General features: G+C 53.5%; 1 protein-coding gene across 3 annotated transcripts in view; it reads right to left on the bottom strand.

Moving 5' to 3' along the window:
* PPP2R2B (protein phosphatase 2 regulatory subunit Bbeta) overlaps positions 1 to 19,912 on the bottom strand; it is a 101,840-nt gene that overhangs the window by 62,894 nt on the left and 19,034 nt on the right. The window contains exon 1 of one of the 3 annotated variants that reach the window (XM_074838520.1): positions 3,980 to 4,150. The exons of the other annotated variants lie outside the window; for them this stretch is intronic. Coding sequence (XP_074694621.1) covers positions 3,980 to 4,049 — 70 coding nt within the window. The 5' untranslated portion in view covers positions 4,050 to 4,150. Of the gene's footprint in view, positions 1 to 3,979; positions 4,151 to 19,912 lie in introns of those variants that run through there. 3 annotated transcript variants of the gene reach the window in all.

Here is a 19,912-nt window from a genome sequence, read left to right as displayed (position 1 = left end):
GGGTGTGGGAAGCAACTGAGCAGCGGCCAGGGAGTGAGTTCAGGGCATCGTGGTCTTCCCACCCAGGGACACAGCGCATCCCCGGAGCCACACGGCCCAGCAGGGCCGGCCCCATGCCCGCAGGGGACACGCTCCCGTGGCAGAGCCATCAGGAGACAGGGATGTCCCTCTACAAAGGCCAGCATGGCCCTGGGACACAGCTGGCCCCACAGCAGGCCCACGCCATGGCTGTGGGGCAAGGCTCCTCCTCCACCAGCACAACCACCTGGCCACAGGCTACCTCCCCCATGCAGCCCCAGGGGAGGCCACCAAACCATGGGTGCCACAGCGGGCCTGGGGGCACTGCACTATCTGTACAGCCCAAGCGCACCCCCCGGAAGGCACAACTCCCCCAGAGGCTCCTCCTGGTGCCTGCCACAGGGCAGACATGTTTAAGTCATGTTTAAGACATGTTTAAACATGGTCCGCAGTGCCTGTGGCACAGGGCACCCTCACGCCCCGTGAGATCCTCCTGCCTGTCGTACCAAACCGTCAGGAAGGGACATGTCTCCACAAAAAGGGTCATCCAGCCACGGCTACTGCAGGGCCAAACCCTGTGGGGTCTGTGCGTGGAGCCCAGGACATCCTGCAGCATCAGAAGGGGGTCAGGACAGAGCTGGAGAGGAGAACCCCGTCCCCACGCTGGCGCTGCCACTGTACCCACCCGCCCCAGAAGGGACCCGCCTCCCCTGGGCTAACACGGCACTCAGCATTCCTCCCCCATCGAAGACCCGGCCCTGCAACAGGACGGGTGTCTACGGGCATGGAACGCCCTGGTTCCATCATTAGGCTGAGCCATGATGGCCACGGTTCCCATCCCACCCAAACCCACCAAGCACGTGGGCTCGGTCACCACCAGCACTCTCACCAGGGGCGTTCACACTGCTCCTCCTTTCCTGGGATGCGTTTGCCCACCTATAACCCAGCAAGAGGACTCAGAGACTTGCCGGGTGGACAAGCAATGCTACACAAAAAGGTGACACCCACAGCTTGAAGACTTCAGAGATGGGCGTTTTGGGTCAAGGTACTGGAAATGGGCCAGCTTTGGGGGGGTGTGAAGGGCCCTCCAACATCTCTAGCAGGCACGTCTAGAAGTGGAAGCTACTCAAACGGTTTGTTTGTATTCAAATAGTCTCGATTTGTCCTGCTTTTGGCCGGGCGCTCAGCAGAATTGCGGATGAAGATGGATTTCTGCAGCAGAACAAACCAAGCATATTTTCTGGGCATTTTTGACATGAGCCCTGCTGTTCCAGGGCAGGGCTGTGAGGCCTGAGCCAGCGAACAGCTTCACTGGCATCACCCTGGAACCAGCTCTCCTTGCTCCCTGCACTGGGCAAATTCTGCGACCCCAGCCCTGCTGCATCTCAGCAACTTAATATTCCCTGGCAACTAAAGTCGAATTAGCACAATGGCTGCACTTCCTTCATTAGCAGTACTTCTGAGCACCACACAAGAACAAGGCATTCAAGTGTGTGCTTTTGAAATACCATCCTCACCCCACATTTGCATAAAAATACCAGACCTATTTAAGCGACAACACTTCACTAAACCAAATTACATAACCCCACTTGTTCCCTCAGTTGACACACCAGAGACACCTTCATTTCCAAAGCAAGTCTGCACCTTCTGATCAGGATTTGGAAGGATTTTATTCTTTTTTAAACAGAAAGCAGGTTACCAACCACATCGTCTTAGCCATATGCTGCTTTCACATATAGAAAAAAATCAAACTGAATTATCTTCCCAAATTTTTTTCCACACTAGCAAGCTCTACCATTTCAAAGGGTATTCAGCACTTCCCCTGGCAGAACCGCCGCACAGAGCATCAGGAGTCCTGAGCAGCGCGAGGTGCAGAGAACTCCCAGCTGACACGCAGCCACTAAACGCTCCTGCAGCTCCTCCAGCCCCGCCACGGTACCGGGGATCACCCTGGCGTAGTCGGCTGCCCACCCCACACGCTCTGGCTGCCTCATTTCTAGAGGTTTGCTCCAGTCTTCTGGTACGACGCACACAGCTCTTCTGAAAAGGGCAGCACACAGCTTGGGGCAGTTCTCCACGGATTACTACACCGACCAGGTCTTATCCCTGAAACCCCGACTTGGAGAATGCCTAGATCTCCTGGTGTCACGGGCTGAAGTCACTGCAGGCTCATCTCAGCACTCCATCCTTCCGACCAGGAAAACCAAGTTCTCAGCAGGTCACAACAGGGCAGCTCATCCCATTTTTTATTTGCCGGCTGCTGCAGTTGCCTTTTATAATGCAGCAATGGCACATTCACCCTTCCACGGACCGCAGCACAAGGCGGTGCGAGCCAGACGCGGAGCACAGGAGCTCAGCCCCATCCCGGCTGCACCACTCCACGGGAAGCACCAGCTCAGGCCATCCTCCCCCCCCCCCACCCCGCAGAAACGTCCCAGCACCCTGGGCTGGCAAACTGGCTGCAAGGAGCCTAGCATGGTCCCCACGTGCCACCGGGCCCCACCAGGGAAAGTGGCAGGGCCAGGGATGCCAGGGTGCCACCCCCTGCCTGTGGGGCTGACAACGCGGAGCACTAGCCTTCCAGCTACACACAAGCCACATGAACTTGCAAACGCCCGCTCTCTGCAGCTCGCCAGGTGTCCAAGGCTCTGCATTACTGTATTACGTCAAAGATTTCCCTGCTAGATAACCCCTCCTTTAGCTATGTGCTGGAATCGTAAAATCCCCAAAGTTTGGTCCTATGGTGGCTTCCTCTAGAGCCTTAGGAGAGCGAAACAGTCAGGGGAAGCCTCCCGGGCTACTAATTAAGCTGTTAATAAGCCTGTTCAGACTCTCTGGTGTGGAGCCTGTTCTCTGAAGTTTCATGGAAGGGGTCAGTGCTGCCGGGAGGGATGGGGGGGTGGGCTCTGCTTCACTGCAGCTGTGTTTCCCCTGGAAGCGAGGGACCAGACGGGGGTTGTGGCGGGGCTGAGGCGAAGTCAACAGCACTTCGGCTGCCAGGGAGGACGGAGGCAGCGTGGCCGGGTCCCCGTCCCTCCATCCCCACCTCTGCCGGTGCAGCTCTTTGTGGCAGGCTGCCGCGTCATGTGCGGGCTGCAGCTCACTTCGCGATGCCTGAGCTGAACATGGCCACAGCGTCTCCTCCGCTCCCCGAGCCATGACGGGGAACCGTGGTCGAACGCGCCCGCAAGCTCAGCCGGGGCTACGGCATCAGCCCTCTCTAACAGTTTTGGCCTCCCCTCGCCTCTGCAACACACCGGTCAGAACACGTATTTCTCCCTGCAGAGGCTTGTAGGAAAAATAGCCCAGAGACAACTATTTAATTTCTGTGACAAGACCCGCACCAGTATTTGCCGTATCTCCTGACCGCACGAACGCAGCCACAGCCCCAGATCCCTGTGGCGGCCCCGCTGCAGCCCGGAGCCGGTGAAGCCTCTTGTGAAGCCGCGGCCGCCCGCACGCCCCAGCCCCGGCGAGCCCAGCCGGCACCAGCAGAGCCCCGGCTCGGGCGGGTGCGGGGCTGCGAGGGGGCCCGGGCTCCCCCCGCTCCCCCCGGCCGGTCCCGGCAGCGGAGGAGCCCAGCGGCGAGCGGGGAGGTGGGGGGGGGGGGGAGGCTCGGCCCGGCCCGCTTCGGCTGCCCAGGGCGGGGGGCGCGGGGCTGCGGGAGCCCCGGGGCGGGGGCCCTCGGCTCGGCCGCGGCTCCGGCGGGCGGGGGGGGCCGGACCCCGCCAGCCCGGATCGGGGGGAGGGCGGGGGGAATCCAGCCGGTGCTGAGTCACCGGAGCGGGTCCAGCCGCACGGCGCAGCACCCGCGGACCCCCCGGCACCCGCCGCCGCGGGGCGGGGGGCGGCCCGGCCCGGCCCGGGGGAAGATGCGGAGCGATGCGGGCGGATGCCGGGGGCCGGTCCCCACCTGCTGCGGGCGGGCAGGGGCCGCCGCCGCCCCGCGGCACTCGCTCACCTTCCGTGGCATAGCTGTGGTCTCGCAGGAAACTGCTGCTGATCTTGCGGGTCTCAACGTCCTCCTCCATTGACGGCGGGCTGGCGGGCGCGGGGCGTCAGCAGCCGCAGCCGCGGATCCATCATCCCCCCCCGCGCCCTGCTCCGCGGCGGCCGGCCGCGAAATGCGGCGGCGGTGGGGGGGGGGGGGGGGGGCGCAGGGGCGGCGGAGACCGCTGGCTCCTCCCATACGGCTCGGCACGGCTCGGCTCGGCTCGGCGCCGAGCTCCGCCCGCCCCGTCGGGCACGGCCCTGCCCCTGCTCCTGCCGGGGGATGCTCCTGCCCCGGGGGATGCTCTTACTCGGGGGATGCTCCTGCCCGGGGACACCCCTGTCTCCGGGGGACGCCCCCGCCCCCGGGAAGCTCCTGCCTGAAGGAGAGCTGCTCCCTGACCCGCCTGCCCCAAAGACAAGAACCGAGCCGGGGTCTGACCCACTGCTGCGCCCCACAGCACAGCCCTGCGCTGCGGTCCGGACCCGCCTCAGCTGCACCCTCGGCAGTGGCACAGCCCTCGTCCTCTCCAGGACCGTCGTGGGTGCTGGGCGCTGGCTGGGCGCAGCAGCTCGATATCCTCTCCTAGCTGTAGTATCATAATTAAAATCTCATTGGGAAGGTGTAAGGTTTTACAGCCTACGTTATTCTGCTGAGACTGCGCTGCCTCCTCGGGAGCTGCCTGTTTCGGGGGAAGCGCGGAGGCAGCGTCTCTGAGCGAGACGGCCCAAGAAGCCCAGTACGTCCAGTACACCCAGTACACACGTCTCGCGGACAGGGCACTCCGCAGCTCCGCAGCTCCACCTCACGCCTTGCGGAGGAGCGTGTGGTTCCTCTCAGGCGAGAGGCAAGAGAGAGGGAAAGCTCCTTCTGCCCCGCGTCGTGAGCTCCTCAGGAAAGGCGAATTCCCCGGCTCCCGCCTGCCTGCCCCCCCCCGGGCGCTTTCTGACACGCTGTCACGCGGAGGTTGATGCAAGGTGGTGTAAAACGGCACCTCGGAGGACTCTGGCACTTACTCGTACGTGTGTGTAACTTCAAGGATTTGTCAGTCAGCCCCATCACATCACGGGCCATTCATTAATACGTGGATTACTGATGTGACAAGCCAGAAGCACTCATCAGACAGGCATGAGCCTGGAGTCTCCATGCCCAAAGCCTTCACCAAATTATTCTGGGACGCGAGTTCCTCACTCCAGTCACCGGGCACTGTTAAGCGAAGACACTGTGTCTGTGGCTGATGCTGCCCTTGGCTGCAGTGGGCCAGACCCATGGGTTAGTCTGAATTCACTCACTGCGACAAGGCACAGGACCTGGCTGCGGTTTCACAGCAAAGTCCAGAGATGTATTCCCCAAAGCTCTCCCGCGGGCCAGAACGGGTCACAGCACTAACATTGGGCTTTAAAAATCACTTTTGTGTTGCTAGTGACTCCGTGTACACGTGACAGAGCAGGGGCCCAGACCCGAACACGGCACGGCAGGTCTCGGAACTGCCGCTGGCTCTGGGCATGTCACTGACAGCTCCGTGCTTGGGGCCTCCTGTCTCCAAAGGGGGAGAAGGGTTCAGACCCCGCAGGGAAGGAGGGGAGGAAAAGAAAGGTTAAAACCAACCCACTACACCCGGGAATGCGATTACCTCTGCCTACAATGTGCCTTTGCCTGCAGGTGTGCACTCGTGTACGCCGGGTAAAACACAGGAGCAATCCAGCTTAAACAATCCCAACTCCAGAAACAAAAAATAAAGAGATTTTTAATAGGCAAATGTTACCGTATCACATCCTCCCTTCAGATCTCAGATGGCGAGCCTCAGCCAAAAGGCAATGCCCAGCTGAATAACAAGCTCCTGCGATGCTTATGAATATCATTTAAGAAACACAAACACAAATCAGCAACCTCCTTCCCTTTCTTTTCAGCAGGCTCCGTCTTTCCAGTGCATTTCCATTTTAACAAGCGCCAAGTCCTTTCTCCTTTATTAACTAGAAAAATTATTCTCCCCATTGTGCGTGAATTATAATTATGTATTCATAAGTCCTGCAAAGTTTTTCAATACACCGCATCATTTAAATACATCCACCAGCCACCTGTTTGTTATGCAATGCGCATAGGAGCTGCATCATGAAATCCATTTATTCTCAGCTTTTTAAAATCCAGGAACGAGCCTTTACAATAACTAAAAGCATTAGCTGTCCTAAGCAGGAATCCATTTGCAGATTAAATTCGCCAAAGGTCAGCTTGTAGCTGTCACTGTTTTCCAAACCCCCAGGTGCCTACCATGTTATATACTCTGACATCTCCTGAAGGGCCAGGACACTTTCCACTCGGCTGATTTTTGCTTCAGTTAGAATAGGTTTAAGAGCTCCCGTGTGCAGGCTTCTGTGGGACCTAAGCAGGGTGTTAAGAATAATTGAATCAAACCTCCGATTTTATGCTCAGCACAAAACTTCCTTCACCTCATTTATTTTACCTTCACATCCACGAGCACTAAATCTATTTTCCTAATTACTAGTTTGGGGTAGAACGCTAGCCTCACTTTTTTAACTGTTAAATATAATATTAGATAACAAAATTTCTTTTAAACTTGTAAGCATTGTTTCTATCGATCAGGTGACTGTTAGTGCCATGCTGCCGCTGAGGCGCTGACTTGCCGGACGATGCCGGGAGGTCAGCCCGTGCGGAGCAGCCCTGGTGACAGCACGGGACAGGGACGCAGGGGACAGGGCTGGCCACGGCGTCCTCGTGGCCACTCTGCTCTGCCCCGGCCGCAGGGCATGGGGCAGCACAGCAACCCGAGGCCGCAGGTGGACGCTGGGCCCTGTTCTGCCCCTTCCCGCCATAGGAACGTCCTCCTGCCCCGGGGTGGGACGGGAAATGCTCCCCGGGAGCAGGACCAGCTCCCACCCTGCAGCTTCTTCAGCCACTGTCACCACGTGGAGGAAGAGGCTCGGTGGAGACTGAGCTGCTGAGCAGCTGCCCCGCCCGCCTGGGTTTTATGGAAGCGGCCACATCAGAGGGCACGGCCAGACGGGCTGTTCCTCCAACCACCCTCGGTGGGCACCGGAGCTGACACTGCTGCGGAGCATTGCAGGGGGTCCCCAAGGAACCTGGCAGGTGGTGGGAGCAGGGGTGCTGGGGAGAGGCACCGACAGTGCCCAGAGGAGATCGCAACGTGGATAAATATTTAATTGAGTATGTTTCAAAGAGGAATACCATCTTTCTCAACAGTGCACTTTAATGCATATGTAGTGCACTTTAATGCATATGTAAATTACTTAGAATTCATGACATTCGTTGTGCCAGTCCTTACTTATAAACTGATGCGATCCCTTAGACCATTATTGGCTTTTGAAAACACAGCCAGCTCCACACGGGTGTTTTCTTACGTGGGAAAGAAGTTTTCTCCCAAGGAGTGCTTGTAGACTTACCAAGCTGAGGACACAACACCATTGGTGGCCACCACTGTCTGCACTAATCAGGTCTGCTTAACCTCAGAGCACGCTTAACTGAAAAATCGGCTCTGCGTGAGACAGGGAACCCAGGCTAGCACGACACCGTGCCGCACCTCACACCTCGCTTCTGCTCTGGGTGAAGGTCGTGTCATAAATCAGTATCCTGAGAGGGAGAGCACTGAAAGTCCTTGTACAATTTCTCTCACCGTGTCAGGCTCCCAATGCATTTATAAATGTGCTCCAAGTCCTTCGGCCGGCAGATTCCAGCAGACAGCGCACCTCAAATCTGAGAGCTAATTAAGCACCAAAAATGTGGCACACCACAACAGCTGACTGATTTCACTACACTGTCAGTTTGTTTTTCACGTTTTCAACTATAAGACACGTTAAGAAAGGTGGGGAAGCTGTAACTCATGTCCGGGATGAAGTCTCAGTCACATGAACCTTAATTAGCATGACTTCAGGAAGACCAGTAATTTACTGGATTAAACCAAGATCAAGAAAATTGGGAAGTCAGGTCACATGCAGAGGGCGAGCTGCAGCCCTCTCCTTCACAAATGAGGGAGAACAAGGGTCAGGACCTCAGGGCAGAAAAGGGAAGAATCAGTTCATCGAATGCAAAGTAGGTGAAGACTTCTGCCTCCCAAACGTCGTATGATAAATTGATCTACTTGGCCTTCGCCCCTGCTACGTGCTGTTACTGGTACTGGTACAAGCTGTACATGATTAACAGCACACCAGTAACGAGCACTGCCACACACCCAGCCCGGCTCGGGGAATAGCTGCTCTCCAAGTGCTTTCTCTCCCATCTTCAATGACACTGACCAGCTTCTGTTGCATTTTAGTCGGCCTTTCTTCAGTTTTACTCTTTCCCTACTAAGCATTTTATGCCAGGGTCTGAAAACAGACTCCCTTTGCCTATTCACTGCTTTTGCCCTTTTTTTGAGCAGCCCTATCCAATGCCCATTGCCAGTGCTTCTAGCTTGCTTTCTTCTGAGCCAAATCTTTGCTCTCCCTTCATTCATACCCAAATAGCTACAACCGAGCTAGTGGGACACGCTTTTTCAGTGCAAAACTACACAGATTTTGCACGAGTGTCTGCGTGTGACTGTGCACACACTGCACATGCGGTACGGAAAGGTCATGTCAGCACAGAGCTCTCGGTGCACCCAGCGGTGCTAGGGGTGTCCACGAATCGAGTGCAACCATCAAATCTCAGCATCTTTGGTCGCAGCAGAACCATTTGGAAGAAGAAACATTTTTTTGCTACTTGATCAAGGTTTCACAATTTGTTCTCTGCTCTTCTGAGGGCAGTGATAACTGATGACCATTGCAATTATCAGGACTAATCATCAGTAGGAACTCTTCCCGCAAGTTCAGACTGCGACATATACATATATATATATATACATCAGATAAGAAATAGCTTTTCTCAAACGTGTTTTCAGGTATTTCCTTCATATTATCTCATCATGCACTTTGGACGTACTGTTTACTGGTACTTTTACATATATAAGTTATCTTATGGGTTTCAAAGGTGACATGACAAATGAGGGAGAAACAACAATGGACTACACTGAAATTAGAAAGAGAAGAGTTATTTCTGTGTCTCTTAAGCAGTAGACCTGGAATATCGACTGGCTGTTCCTCAGCAAGCTGACTTATTTTTTGCAGTCCATTGCCCTGCTGTTCTGCAGTGGCTTGACTTTGACCAAAACCAGTACGGAGCTAAGGGCCTGGCTCTGAGCTTGCCTGTGCCCGTGAAAGCCTACAGAAATGCTCCCGAAGCCAAGCAGTGCCTGTGGCAATCGGGCGTCCCTCTCCCTGCGGCCGTACCCCAATCGCTGGATCGCTGCCCCAGCGCTATGCAGTGCTGCACAGCAAGGTGATGGGGCAGCCTCTCGCGCAGGAGAGGGCCCAGCACCGCGCCAAGCCCCACGCCGCGCCCGGGAAGCCTCGGGGGACACATCGATGCCTGGCAAAGAGCTGTCCGGGGTTTTGCCTCCCGTGCCGGCGGAGCATCCCCGCCGACAGCCCAGCGCCGCCCTCCCTGCCGCGGGAGCGGGCCCTGCGGCCACAGGTCGATCCCCGCGGCTGCTGGCCGCTCCTCCATGGACACGTGCCTTCTCACCTCCCGGCCTCTCCACAGCGCCTGCAGAGCCCATTTAGAGCTTCACACAGCAGGCTCACTGGAGAAACTGTAGTGTTCTTATTTAAGGCATTGGCACGGGAGCTCAGCTTCAAATGCAGCTTTTCTAAAGCCAAAACATCTTTCTGTTTACCAAATCACTCCTATAATGCACCAGGTACCATAACTGGGCAACTGCAATGCAAACATGGCGCTTCCAGGAAAGACCTGTTCTGAATTCCTTTACAGACAATCTAGACATAACATACTCATTTTCTCTGTATTATTACTAAATGGTATCATTGCTAAATACACTGCAGAACACACACGATACCCCAAAAATGGAATGAGGCACAGAATATTTCATGAGGGTCCAAGACTTCAATGTCTTTTAAAGGATACAGTGTGAACTGTTTGTCACATGTGCCTCACATCAGAGATGTAATTAGCTTAAATACTTACACAGTAAATAGGATTTGCCATTTCTGAAGATTAAGGCCACATGTTACAGCATTGGTGCATCGGGACCAGTTGAGCACAGCCTATGCTAAGGAGTAAGTTTTTGCTTGAGAACAGCTCCTCTGAGCAGTGCTGCAAATGAGGTCTGTCAGTGCTGGGGTTCTGGGTTGGGCTTTGGTTTTTAGCTGGACGAACAAACTCCACTGCCCCTGACAGTGGAAAGCCAAAACCTGGCGGGTGTTGGTTGGGTATCCGGGTCTGAAACACCCTCGTGAGACACCAGCGCAGGTCTCCCGGGACTTGCAGCACTATTTACAGAGCACAGGGCCGATGTACTCAGCACCGTGTCACACACAAATACTGGCTCCTTGCCCCAACGCGCCGACAGTCCACTGCAGCCAACCGCGATACAAGGCATAAAGAGGATGCACGGTGACACCTGAACACTGTTCATGAGATAAGCCCTACAGGAAGTCTAAGGCTGAATAACTAAATCTAGCGAGCACAGAATGGAAAAATAAAGGCAGTATTTTGTTTCTTGGATTTCCCCGTTGATTTATTGTCAGTTGGTGAAGAAAATCACCATGTTAATTCCACTATTTCATACAGAGATACAACTCCCGAAATGTTTTATGTTAAGTTAGATCATCGTATAGGAGGGGAACGTGTGAACTTGCCCGTGCATTTGAGTGGAACAGATATTGTAAAATCATAGTGAAGGTTCTCTGCTTATCTTCAGCTGGCTGCGCAGCTCAGCCCTGCACGCCCCCTCCCATCGGCTGCTGGCGGTACCAACGCACACAGGCTCTGGGGACTGGCTGCCCCAGCGCAGACGTGTGTCAACTGGCTTCCTAGAACTGTTTCTCATTCATCGCTCCTGCTTAAAAAAATTCAGTCATCAAGCTGAAGGCAAAAAACAGTTCCACAGAGCAAAGATGACAATCGCACACCACAGTAATAAAAAAACTCAAAAAAACTCCCAAAACCTGGAAAGCTATCAAAAGACCAATAATCTGCAAACTGTTTATCCATCAGCTGAATGATCAGAAAAAGCAAGAAAAGGAGAAATTGGGATCAGTCTGAGTGCAGAAAAAAGCTAAGTTTGCCATGTAATGTATTTATACTGATCACTCAGACATATCCTGGGACAAAATACTATTTGTGAGACTGACTATTTAGCATTTATTTCTGTTACATTAAGTATGTAAAATTTTGTATGGCCCCAAAGGTGGATTTTATTTGAAAGGATGTATGCCAGTATGAGAGACCAACACATCTAGGTCATCTTGAGTCACACATCCTAAACTGCAATTACGCCACTGCCTTCATTTAATGTGAACATGGACTATATCAAAAAGTAATGAAATCATGGTATAAATTGAGCCAGGACTGCCTACATCTTGTAACACGGGCATGGTACATTTTGCAGCATTGCGAACTTGGCGCTGGGTTTATTACTTTATAAAAATCATTCTGCTTGTCCTCAAATGTCATCTAGCAGCAGAAGAGAGGAGAACACCCAGATGCAGCTTGGCCATCCTTGTAAAATGGAAAGCACAAAGGCTAATCAGTCAGACAGGATTAATTCCCCAAAGAAAAGGAAACTGTATGTCTGGCAGAGCAGCAATCTTGACCCGTACCGGGAAGTTTCGCAACCATCAGAAGGATGGATGGGGTCTCAAAACCGGGCTGGTGGATAACGCAGAACTGGGTATGGCAAAATAAAGCAGCTGATGGCTGCAGTACTGAAAGCCGGACAACCGAGGGGGCCTGTAAGTACTGATCTACTTGCCGACTGTTTCAACATTCATAGGAGTTTCTAAATTTTTAGTGATACTTCACAAAGCAACAACACGCAGGCCTGGCCCCTGATAACTGTGTTTCTTCCACAGCTGCCTTGGCAGAAGGATACAGTCTGTTGGAAGGGCACTGCACTAAGCTGAGTCTGAAATTCAGCCAAGTGCTGGAAAGCCAGCCCAGCCTCATGCACGCTTCGGTTAGTGTAGAACGTATTTTAAGCATGAAACTATTTTGGTATGGGAAAAAATCACACAAAGTCATCACGACATGCTCTGATTCACCCGCTCTTTGGTAGCGTATGGCCACACGTCCCACAGGCGCGGCTGAGCTGCCTCAGGGGACGGCAGCCATGGCACCAAGGGGGCACGGGAGGCTCCTGCCGAGCCTGGGTGAGCCTGGGGACTGGAACGGGAGGGCTCGGAGGCAGGCAGCTGCGCGCCCCGGGGCTGTGCACCAACGGGGAGATACTGCTGTGTGCTCACATCACATCTGCATTTGCATGTTGTCATTATACGATGATATAATACGTTATATACTGTATCATCCTGTAAAACAAAGCCCTTCAGAACGGAACCTTTCAGCTTAAATTATGCTTGCGTTTGAAGCCCCTAAGCATTAACAGAGCGTCAGGGAATGTTATGCTTTACCCGTTCAACGTTTCTTACATGCACGTGATCCTAAATTCAGTCGGTGATGCTGCTTCTCCATGACTCAGAGCCACAAACAGGGAGTGGCAAACGCCAGCAAACGGAGCGTCTGCGTCTCCAGCCCTGCGGGCCGGCGCTGCCCTCGGCGCAGCCCTTCCCTCCCACATTGTTCCCATTTCATTCACTCCCTGTGAACACCTGAAATTCAGCGTTCAGATTTGACCACTCACCCCTGGGGCTGTGCATCCTCCTCCACAGGACCTCTGGGTGCCTCCAATAAAAACGGCAGCTCGGGGAAACGCAGTGTTGAAACTGGCTGGGTCCCCGTCTCCAGGGTGTGCCCTGGTACCCAGCTGGCCCCCGCCTGGGTGACAGAAGGGGCTGCTCCGTCACAGACCAAAAATACCCCCTGTTTTTGGACTCCCAGCACGAGGTCTCACCGGTGAAAATGAACCTTGCGGTGCCCTGCGCTGCGCTGCCAGCCCCTCGCTATTCCCCAGGACAACAGAGCTCGTCTTCCCATTCTCCTCTTCAGCCGTGGACAGCAAGAGCTCCCAGAAACAACTGTAGCCCAGGCTGGGAGAATTCTTCTCTCCTGTGTGGTACGCAGTCTTCATACTCGTTTACACTGATTTCCACTTCTGGAAATCTCCGGAAAGAAAGCTGGGATGCGAGTATCATACAGGGATGTAAATGGGATGGAAGAACACCACGTAGGCAGGATAAATACAGAGAATGGCTTCAGACATGGGCCAGCTCTATGCTTTCCTTACGCTAAGGAGAGACCAACCTCTAACAAAACATAAAACCAGTTTTGCCACTGAAGAATTATTATGAAGTATAGCTTGGGGGAGAAAAAAAAAGACACCATGGGGAGCCTTAAAAGTTTGCACGGCTTCTCAAAATGCTAATGTTGTAAAACTAATATTTGTATGTCACTAATATTTACATATAATCTACCTCATGTCATTTGGAAAAACAAACCTGGAAAAACTGTTAATTAATAAAAGATATCACGTCTTATTAATGTTCATACAGTAATTACGAAAACCACAAATCCATCTGTTAAGTAGTCAGCAAACAAGACAAATGACTGTGTTATGTTAAACAGATTATAAAATGCCTGAGGGAAGGCAATCTAATAGCCCCGACCAAACGATGAATCAAGCAGCAGCCCAGACTAGCACATGGGCTACAGGCGAACACAAACACGTGCGTGTGCTCACACACGTACCTGCCTTTCCCAAAGCCTTTCCCTGAATTACATACAGTAACAATACAAGCAATGAGGTCAGTGTGACACTATGTATAAAAGTCTGCATTGAAATGTGATGATGTGATCATGAAGATTTTATTGTCCTTTGAAAAAAATTTACTTCCTAAACCAATCAACTATCCCCACCAAGATGAGACTGGAACAATATGCAAAGTAACATTAAATCCAATCACTCCTGTCCACATGGGAATCCAGTTACTTTAATCCAATTTAATAAACAAAACTGTTTTCATTCTTGTCATGTTTCTGAATGATTTTAAAGGAAGAAACATTCGCGCATGGAGAGTAATTGATTCATTAGCATGATCATCATTGATCCATCAGTATGTTCTCTGGACATTCAGCACAACACTGAGGCACGAAACACTGAACACCCCATTCTCCACACTAGATCTGCAAAACTGGGTGCCAGCTTGTATGTGGTCTTACCACGATTACTCACCCAAACCGAGGACCTGTGCTCATTGAAAAAAGGCATCCAAATAGCATATTTCACATGATTATCCTGAGTTCCCATGCACTGGCACTCACTCCACTCCTCCGGAGCAACACGCACCCGTACTGCTGCAGAAGGGTGTCCCGGGCTAAGGGACAGTGCACCCAGCTCCTCCTCAAACGAACCACAGACATTAATTAGCGCCTGCAGCTCTTGGTCCCCACCAGCTTGTCCCAAGCACTTCCCACGCTTCATCTCTCTTAGCCCTTCCACTCCAACTTGCCAGTCCGACCAGAGAGACAGTCACAGTCCTGCTGACTGCAGAGACTAGTTTAGATCTATCCACACACCGTCACAGGTAACTTCTGCCAGCAGACTGTGGCAAAGAGGTCACAGTGCTCCATTCTCCTGGGATCCAAATTATGGGAACAAAACATCAAGGGTGTAACAGCAATGGTCCCCTCACTCCTGCCCTCAAATAATCTGTCAGAAAAATATGGCCATGACATTCTATCAGAAACATTCTCCCTTGGTCTTCCCAGTCTTACACACGTGGAATTTCATCAGTGTGAATTTTATGGCTTTGAAGTTTAGACAACACGGAGAGTGATGTCAAGCACAGCAAATCTGCAATGCCTTTCCTCTCAAGGACAACTACCCTTGAAAAATTACAAAGCCAGCACAAAAAGGAGAAGATAAAGATCTGAGGGCAGCCCGAGCAGTGGAGGATTGTAAATGGAATCATCTGCAGGGAATGTGTTTGCTGTGCAGTTGTACCCTGAATGTGAGCACACACACAGCACCCCAGAAAAAGACAGAGAGCTGTTTGCCTCCCTGGTGAGAGGAGGACAGGGAAGACACAAGAACCCCCCAGGGCCACGCAGTGGGTCTGGGTCACCCCCACGCAGGGCCGAGCCTCTCTCCTTGCTCTGCACCAGGCATCCTTAGGTCTGAACCCGCCCGCGCACCAGGAACTGTCACTGCGGTCCTGCAGCTCTCCTGAAAATGAGCCTCTCTCTGCAACCCTCGACCCTCTCCCCCTGCAAGCCACAGGGCCCCGGAGCCCCAGGCTGGAACCCCCCTGGAGCAGCCCCAGGGCCCCCTCCTGGGGACAGAGGCTGCCCCAGCCCTGGGGAGCGATGGCCCTCAGTGGAGCCTCTGCCCACAGGAACACTGCAGACGAGAACCGTGCGGGGAACACGACTGTCTCTGGCTTCCCCAAGCCACAAACACTTCTGCCTCTTGCTCTTGGGCTGCTCCTGTTTGTAATCAGCTGGATTATTTGCTTTCTTCTCCAATTTTTCTGTCGCCTAGGACTTCAGATTAACAGTGCAGATGAAGAAAAGCCTAGGCTGCTCTTAGGTTACCCAGTCAAGTCAGTTAGCTTCTTTCAATGGAAAAACATCTAACTATGGGGCAGTGGGTCAAAAAACGCACCGTGACGGTTTTTCATCACGGGTTAGCATGGTGGGTTTGTTGCCATCTGCTTGTGAGCTGCTTACTCTTTCATTTCAGGAGGAATGTTGAATTTAAAGGCAGAATCAAGGAAAAAAAAAAAAGCGAAGCCTTCTCATCAGCTCCTGCTTTCGAATGCATTGATTGTGTTGTGAAATTTCCACTTCAGGCGGGTTACTAAGAAACCAGATTAAAGAGAAGTAACATCAGTGTGCCAGCTTGTACTGACAGGACCTGCACACGCGTGTCTGCTTGCTTGCGTGGACGTGCGTGTGCACGGACATCCCACAGCTCTGAGAAGAAGCATCCAATGAAAGGGAAGCGTAAGGTGAGCTCTGCCTGCGACGAACAGGGACACCTCGCCTGGACCAAGGCACTTCTCGACCCGCTCCTTCCTGACGCCCGGAGAACACGGCTGTGCAGACACGTTCCGCCCTCCCGGGGCTGATGCGCGGGTGACTGCAGGACCCTGCCCAGCCTCACGCCTGGTCTGTGCCACCGCTCCGGCCCCGGGGAGCCGCGCTGCAACGGCTGCTGGGGCAGAACACGACACAAATGGCCCCAGATTTAGAGCCAGCTCTGCTCTGATCCAGCCCAGACTAAGCCATGAAGTCCCTAGGAATACTCAGTGCAATAAATCCTTCTTCAACAGGTAGTTCAGGTGTTTAAAGCCAGACTCCTGACGCTGCTGGAGCACCAAGGTCCTTGTGATTTCACAGCCTCAGGAGCCGGCAGCTTGTTGGTCTCCCGGCAGGAGGTGAACTCACGTGCAGTTAGAGGTGTTTCCACAGGCAAGAACTGAACATGGCCCCAATGCCAGCAGACATGGTCCCAGCGCTGATGGCAGCTGTCCTCCCTTGGGCAGGGAGGCACAAAACACGGGCAGGAGCCACCAAGGTACATGCTCACCCCAGGCTCTGCCGGGCCCCGGCACAGCCGCACTGCCTGTGGTGCATCGCTGGTGCTTGGCACCCCCAAACCTCCTTCGGGGCCGATGCATTTCACAGTGCTGCTGTGTGCTGCCGTTAATCAGCCCAAAGTCATTCCAGTTTTCATAGCTCCCAATAAAAACAAACCACAGTTCAAACCTTATGGTATAAACCCTGCTCAGACAGCCACTGGTTTAATAGGATCATGGCATTGACTGGTTTTTACTTCTATACAAAAAGCAAGATGCCTCAGCAGCTACATCACTGCAGCCCAGACCCACAGACCAGGTATCCAGGTAACTGAGGCAGTGGGGTCCCCAAGCAGAAGAAAGAAGAAAATAGACCAATTTCATTAATTGCTGGAAGAATTCAGGAGAGAATTTGCAGCTAGCCAAAAGAAGAAAAGTATTTAAAATCAGGAAACTCCTCAGAAACCCAAGAGTGTCTCTTCCTGCTTAAAGGACAGACAGCCTGACCAAAAGGAATTCCCTCACCCATCACACCGTCTCCTGGAGCACACGAAGCCCAGCACCACTTCGCTCCCCCGCCAGGCCCTCCCTGCGCTTCTCTTCGACAGCCGACCCTTCATCCTCGTGCAGGCAGGGATCGCACCAGTGCGCTGGCAGAGGGCCCTGCGACAGAGGTTTCCTTCCCCAAGATGAACAATTCATGCCCAGCACAGCGGGAGAGAAGATGTTATTTTCGTGTTGTGGCTCCTTCACAGCCACTCCTGGGAGGTGGGTTTTGTGGGTTTTCATCCAGTTTCTAATGGGGAGACACTCACGGCACAGAAAATGTCTGCTGTGATATCTGCACTGGACAGCCACGGCCTAAGCCCTACCTAGCGTGCTCCTTTTCCAGGCTCCTGAAGGCCTCCTCCAGCCGTGCTCCAAGCCACCTGCGTAATTTGACGATCACACTAACCCCTGCCAACGCCATCCAGCACGTGCTTGGTTTCCTCCCCAAACCACAGGCTGCAGCTGCACGTCACTCTGTTTGAGGGGTGGGAGCTGCCGCTGGCACGCGCCGTGGGAACAGCTCGATGGGTGCAGGGTGGCAGCGCCCAGAGCGGGGCACGGGGCGCAGCCGTGACCTCCTCTGTGCCACCACGGACACGGAGCTGCGGCCCCAAACCAGCGGGAAGCCACAACCAGTGTCACATGCTGCCGAACAATCGCAGTGATGCTGAACTACTGCCCTACCCTTCTCTTGACTGCTCCTGTGGCTTTCTCACCATTCCCACCAATTTCTAGGGAAAAGCAGAGGCAATCAGATGTATCCATTACTAGATGTTTTTAAATAAATGATCCCAACAGCCAAGCATGTTCCTCTGTGAAAAACTGGGATATAAGCAGCACAGCTTTATGCTGACTCCTGCCTCTCCGTATGCAGCACTTCCCAGGATCGCAGCTGCCAGAAAGCATCTCCCCCCGTGCCCAGGAGAGAGCAAGGAGAGATGTCTGGCTAATCGTCAGGCGCCAGGCTCCCCAAGGGACTGATGACTCCACAGCAAGGGCGTCTTCAGCCGCCTCCCCCTCTCCTCCTGCTCACGCGTATGCTGCCACAACAGCAGCAAGCATGAGTGGCAGACGGTGGGGGATGCAGGGCACACCAGCTCCGGCACAGCAGAGGGCACGACCTGGCAGGTTGGCCTGGGCAGGTCTTGGGGATCGTGTTTTCCCGATGCCAGATCCTGTTGAGGGAACACCCTTCCCAGGAGCTCCACTTGAGGCCTCACTGCCCCAGAAGCAGCTTACCAGCGCTGGGAGACACATGTATGAAAGGGCGCAAGATCACATGAAGGTGAACACATGTACACAGACACGGACTCATCTCTTTTGCTTGCACATGCAGCCATGGATGTTTCCAGGCATCTGTGCTTCACAGAAATACCTAAAAATGCAGGTCCTGAGCCCCTGCCAGCCTGCCTTTCCAGCTGTGGATGGCAATCCAGTGTGCTGTGTCCTAGGGCAGAAGGTGCCTTAAAAGACAGAATAAGGAGCTTTTGAGCCCAGTAAAGGGTCTAACCCAGGTACAAATCAAAGGAGTAAACTTGTGTTCTCTGCTTAGTGAGAGCAGAGATTAAGAACCGATAAACCCTTTGCTTATGTTTTAGACAGCTGCGATTTTATAATAATGCATTATTATGAAAATAAATACTCCATTCCAGACAAAGACAACAAAAGGAAATGGGCTGATAGAGCAGCTCAGCATGTAGGTGCAAAGCACACCCACATCAGAGGCATCGAGTGCTGAACTCAGCCCCACCTGCAGTCCCTTTTCTGTTCTCCCCTTGAGTTCCTTAAATAATGCATAGCTCCTTAGCAAAGATGTTGTGCAGGTTCATTAGTTCACGTTTAAAAGGCCTTTGTGAAGCTGTTTAGTGCTAAGTGCCATCATTATACAGGTGGGCAGAGCAGCTGGAACAGGCACAAGGGAAAGATTTGTGGCGGCTATCAGCTACAAAGCAGCGAGGGAAGCAGGCACCGGTACGCAGGGACCATCCCGAGGGAAGACGCAGGGAAGGAAGAGGAGCCAAGCACCCTCTGCTCCCTGCACAGCCAGCGGGGTCGAGGGATTCACCAGGGACAATTGTGACTCTGCACTCACACGGACCCAGGCTGTAGGGACCAGAGCAGCAGTGACCTGGGGGTGTCAGCGGTTACTCCCACCGTGAGAAGGTTGAATCAGGAGGCAGCCCAGGAGGCCCATCTCAGGTCCCTCCATCTCTGACCAGCACGGCATCCCCCTGCTCACGGCCAGACGCGCTCTCACCCTCTCCTTTAACCCCGCTAGGTCCGTGATGGGGACCAGCTGCTCCCCGGCCAGGTGCTGAGCACACCTCTGCTCGCACACAGACCCTGCTCGGCAGAGCCCGGGCTCCAACACCTGGCACTGTCGCAGGACACAGAGCCCCCTCCCCGGGACAAGACCACCCTGCTCCAAAGGGCACAAAGAGGATCTCCACGTTCCCACAGAGCTGGTACCTCCAAGACCCCCCGCCCTCAGCCAGATCTGGTGGAGCAGGAGCAAGTGCCAGGAGTAACAGAGGAGAGCGGGTCTGATGGCCACAGACACACGCGCCAGGCGTGGTTTTACAAGCCCCATTTCCAGAGGAAACTGAGCCAAAAAGCCACACTGCTGTGCCACGCTGCACAGAAAGGAAAAAAAGCAGCCAGCAGCATGGGAAACGAATCTGTGCAGGGACAAAAAACTGATGATGAAGTACACAAGAGTTTGTAAGAACTCACTAATGTAAGTGATTAATTATATTGCTGAACACGCGTTGCCCAGACAAGAGGTGGCCTACAACTGCAGCCAGCTGACCGC

Source organism: Strix aluco, chromosome 13 (assembly GCF_031877795.1).
Source record: "Strix aluco isolate bStrAlu1 chromosome 13, bStrAlu1.hap1, whole genome shotgun sequence".
Lineage (NCBI taxonomy): Eukaryota > Metazoa > Chordata > Aves > Strigiformes > Strigidae > Strix > Strix aluco.
Note: the sequence above shows the minus strand (reverse complement) of the source record. Positions and strands in the feature narration are given on the sequence as shown.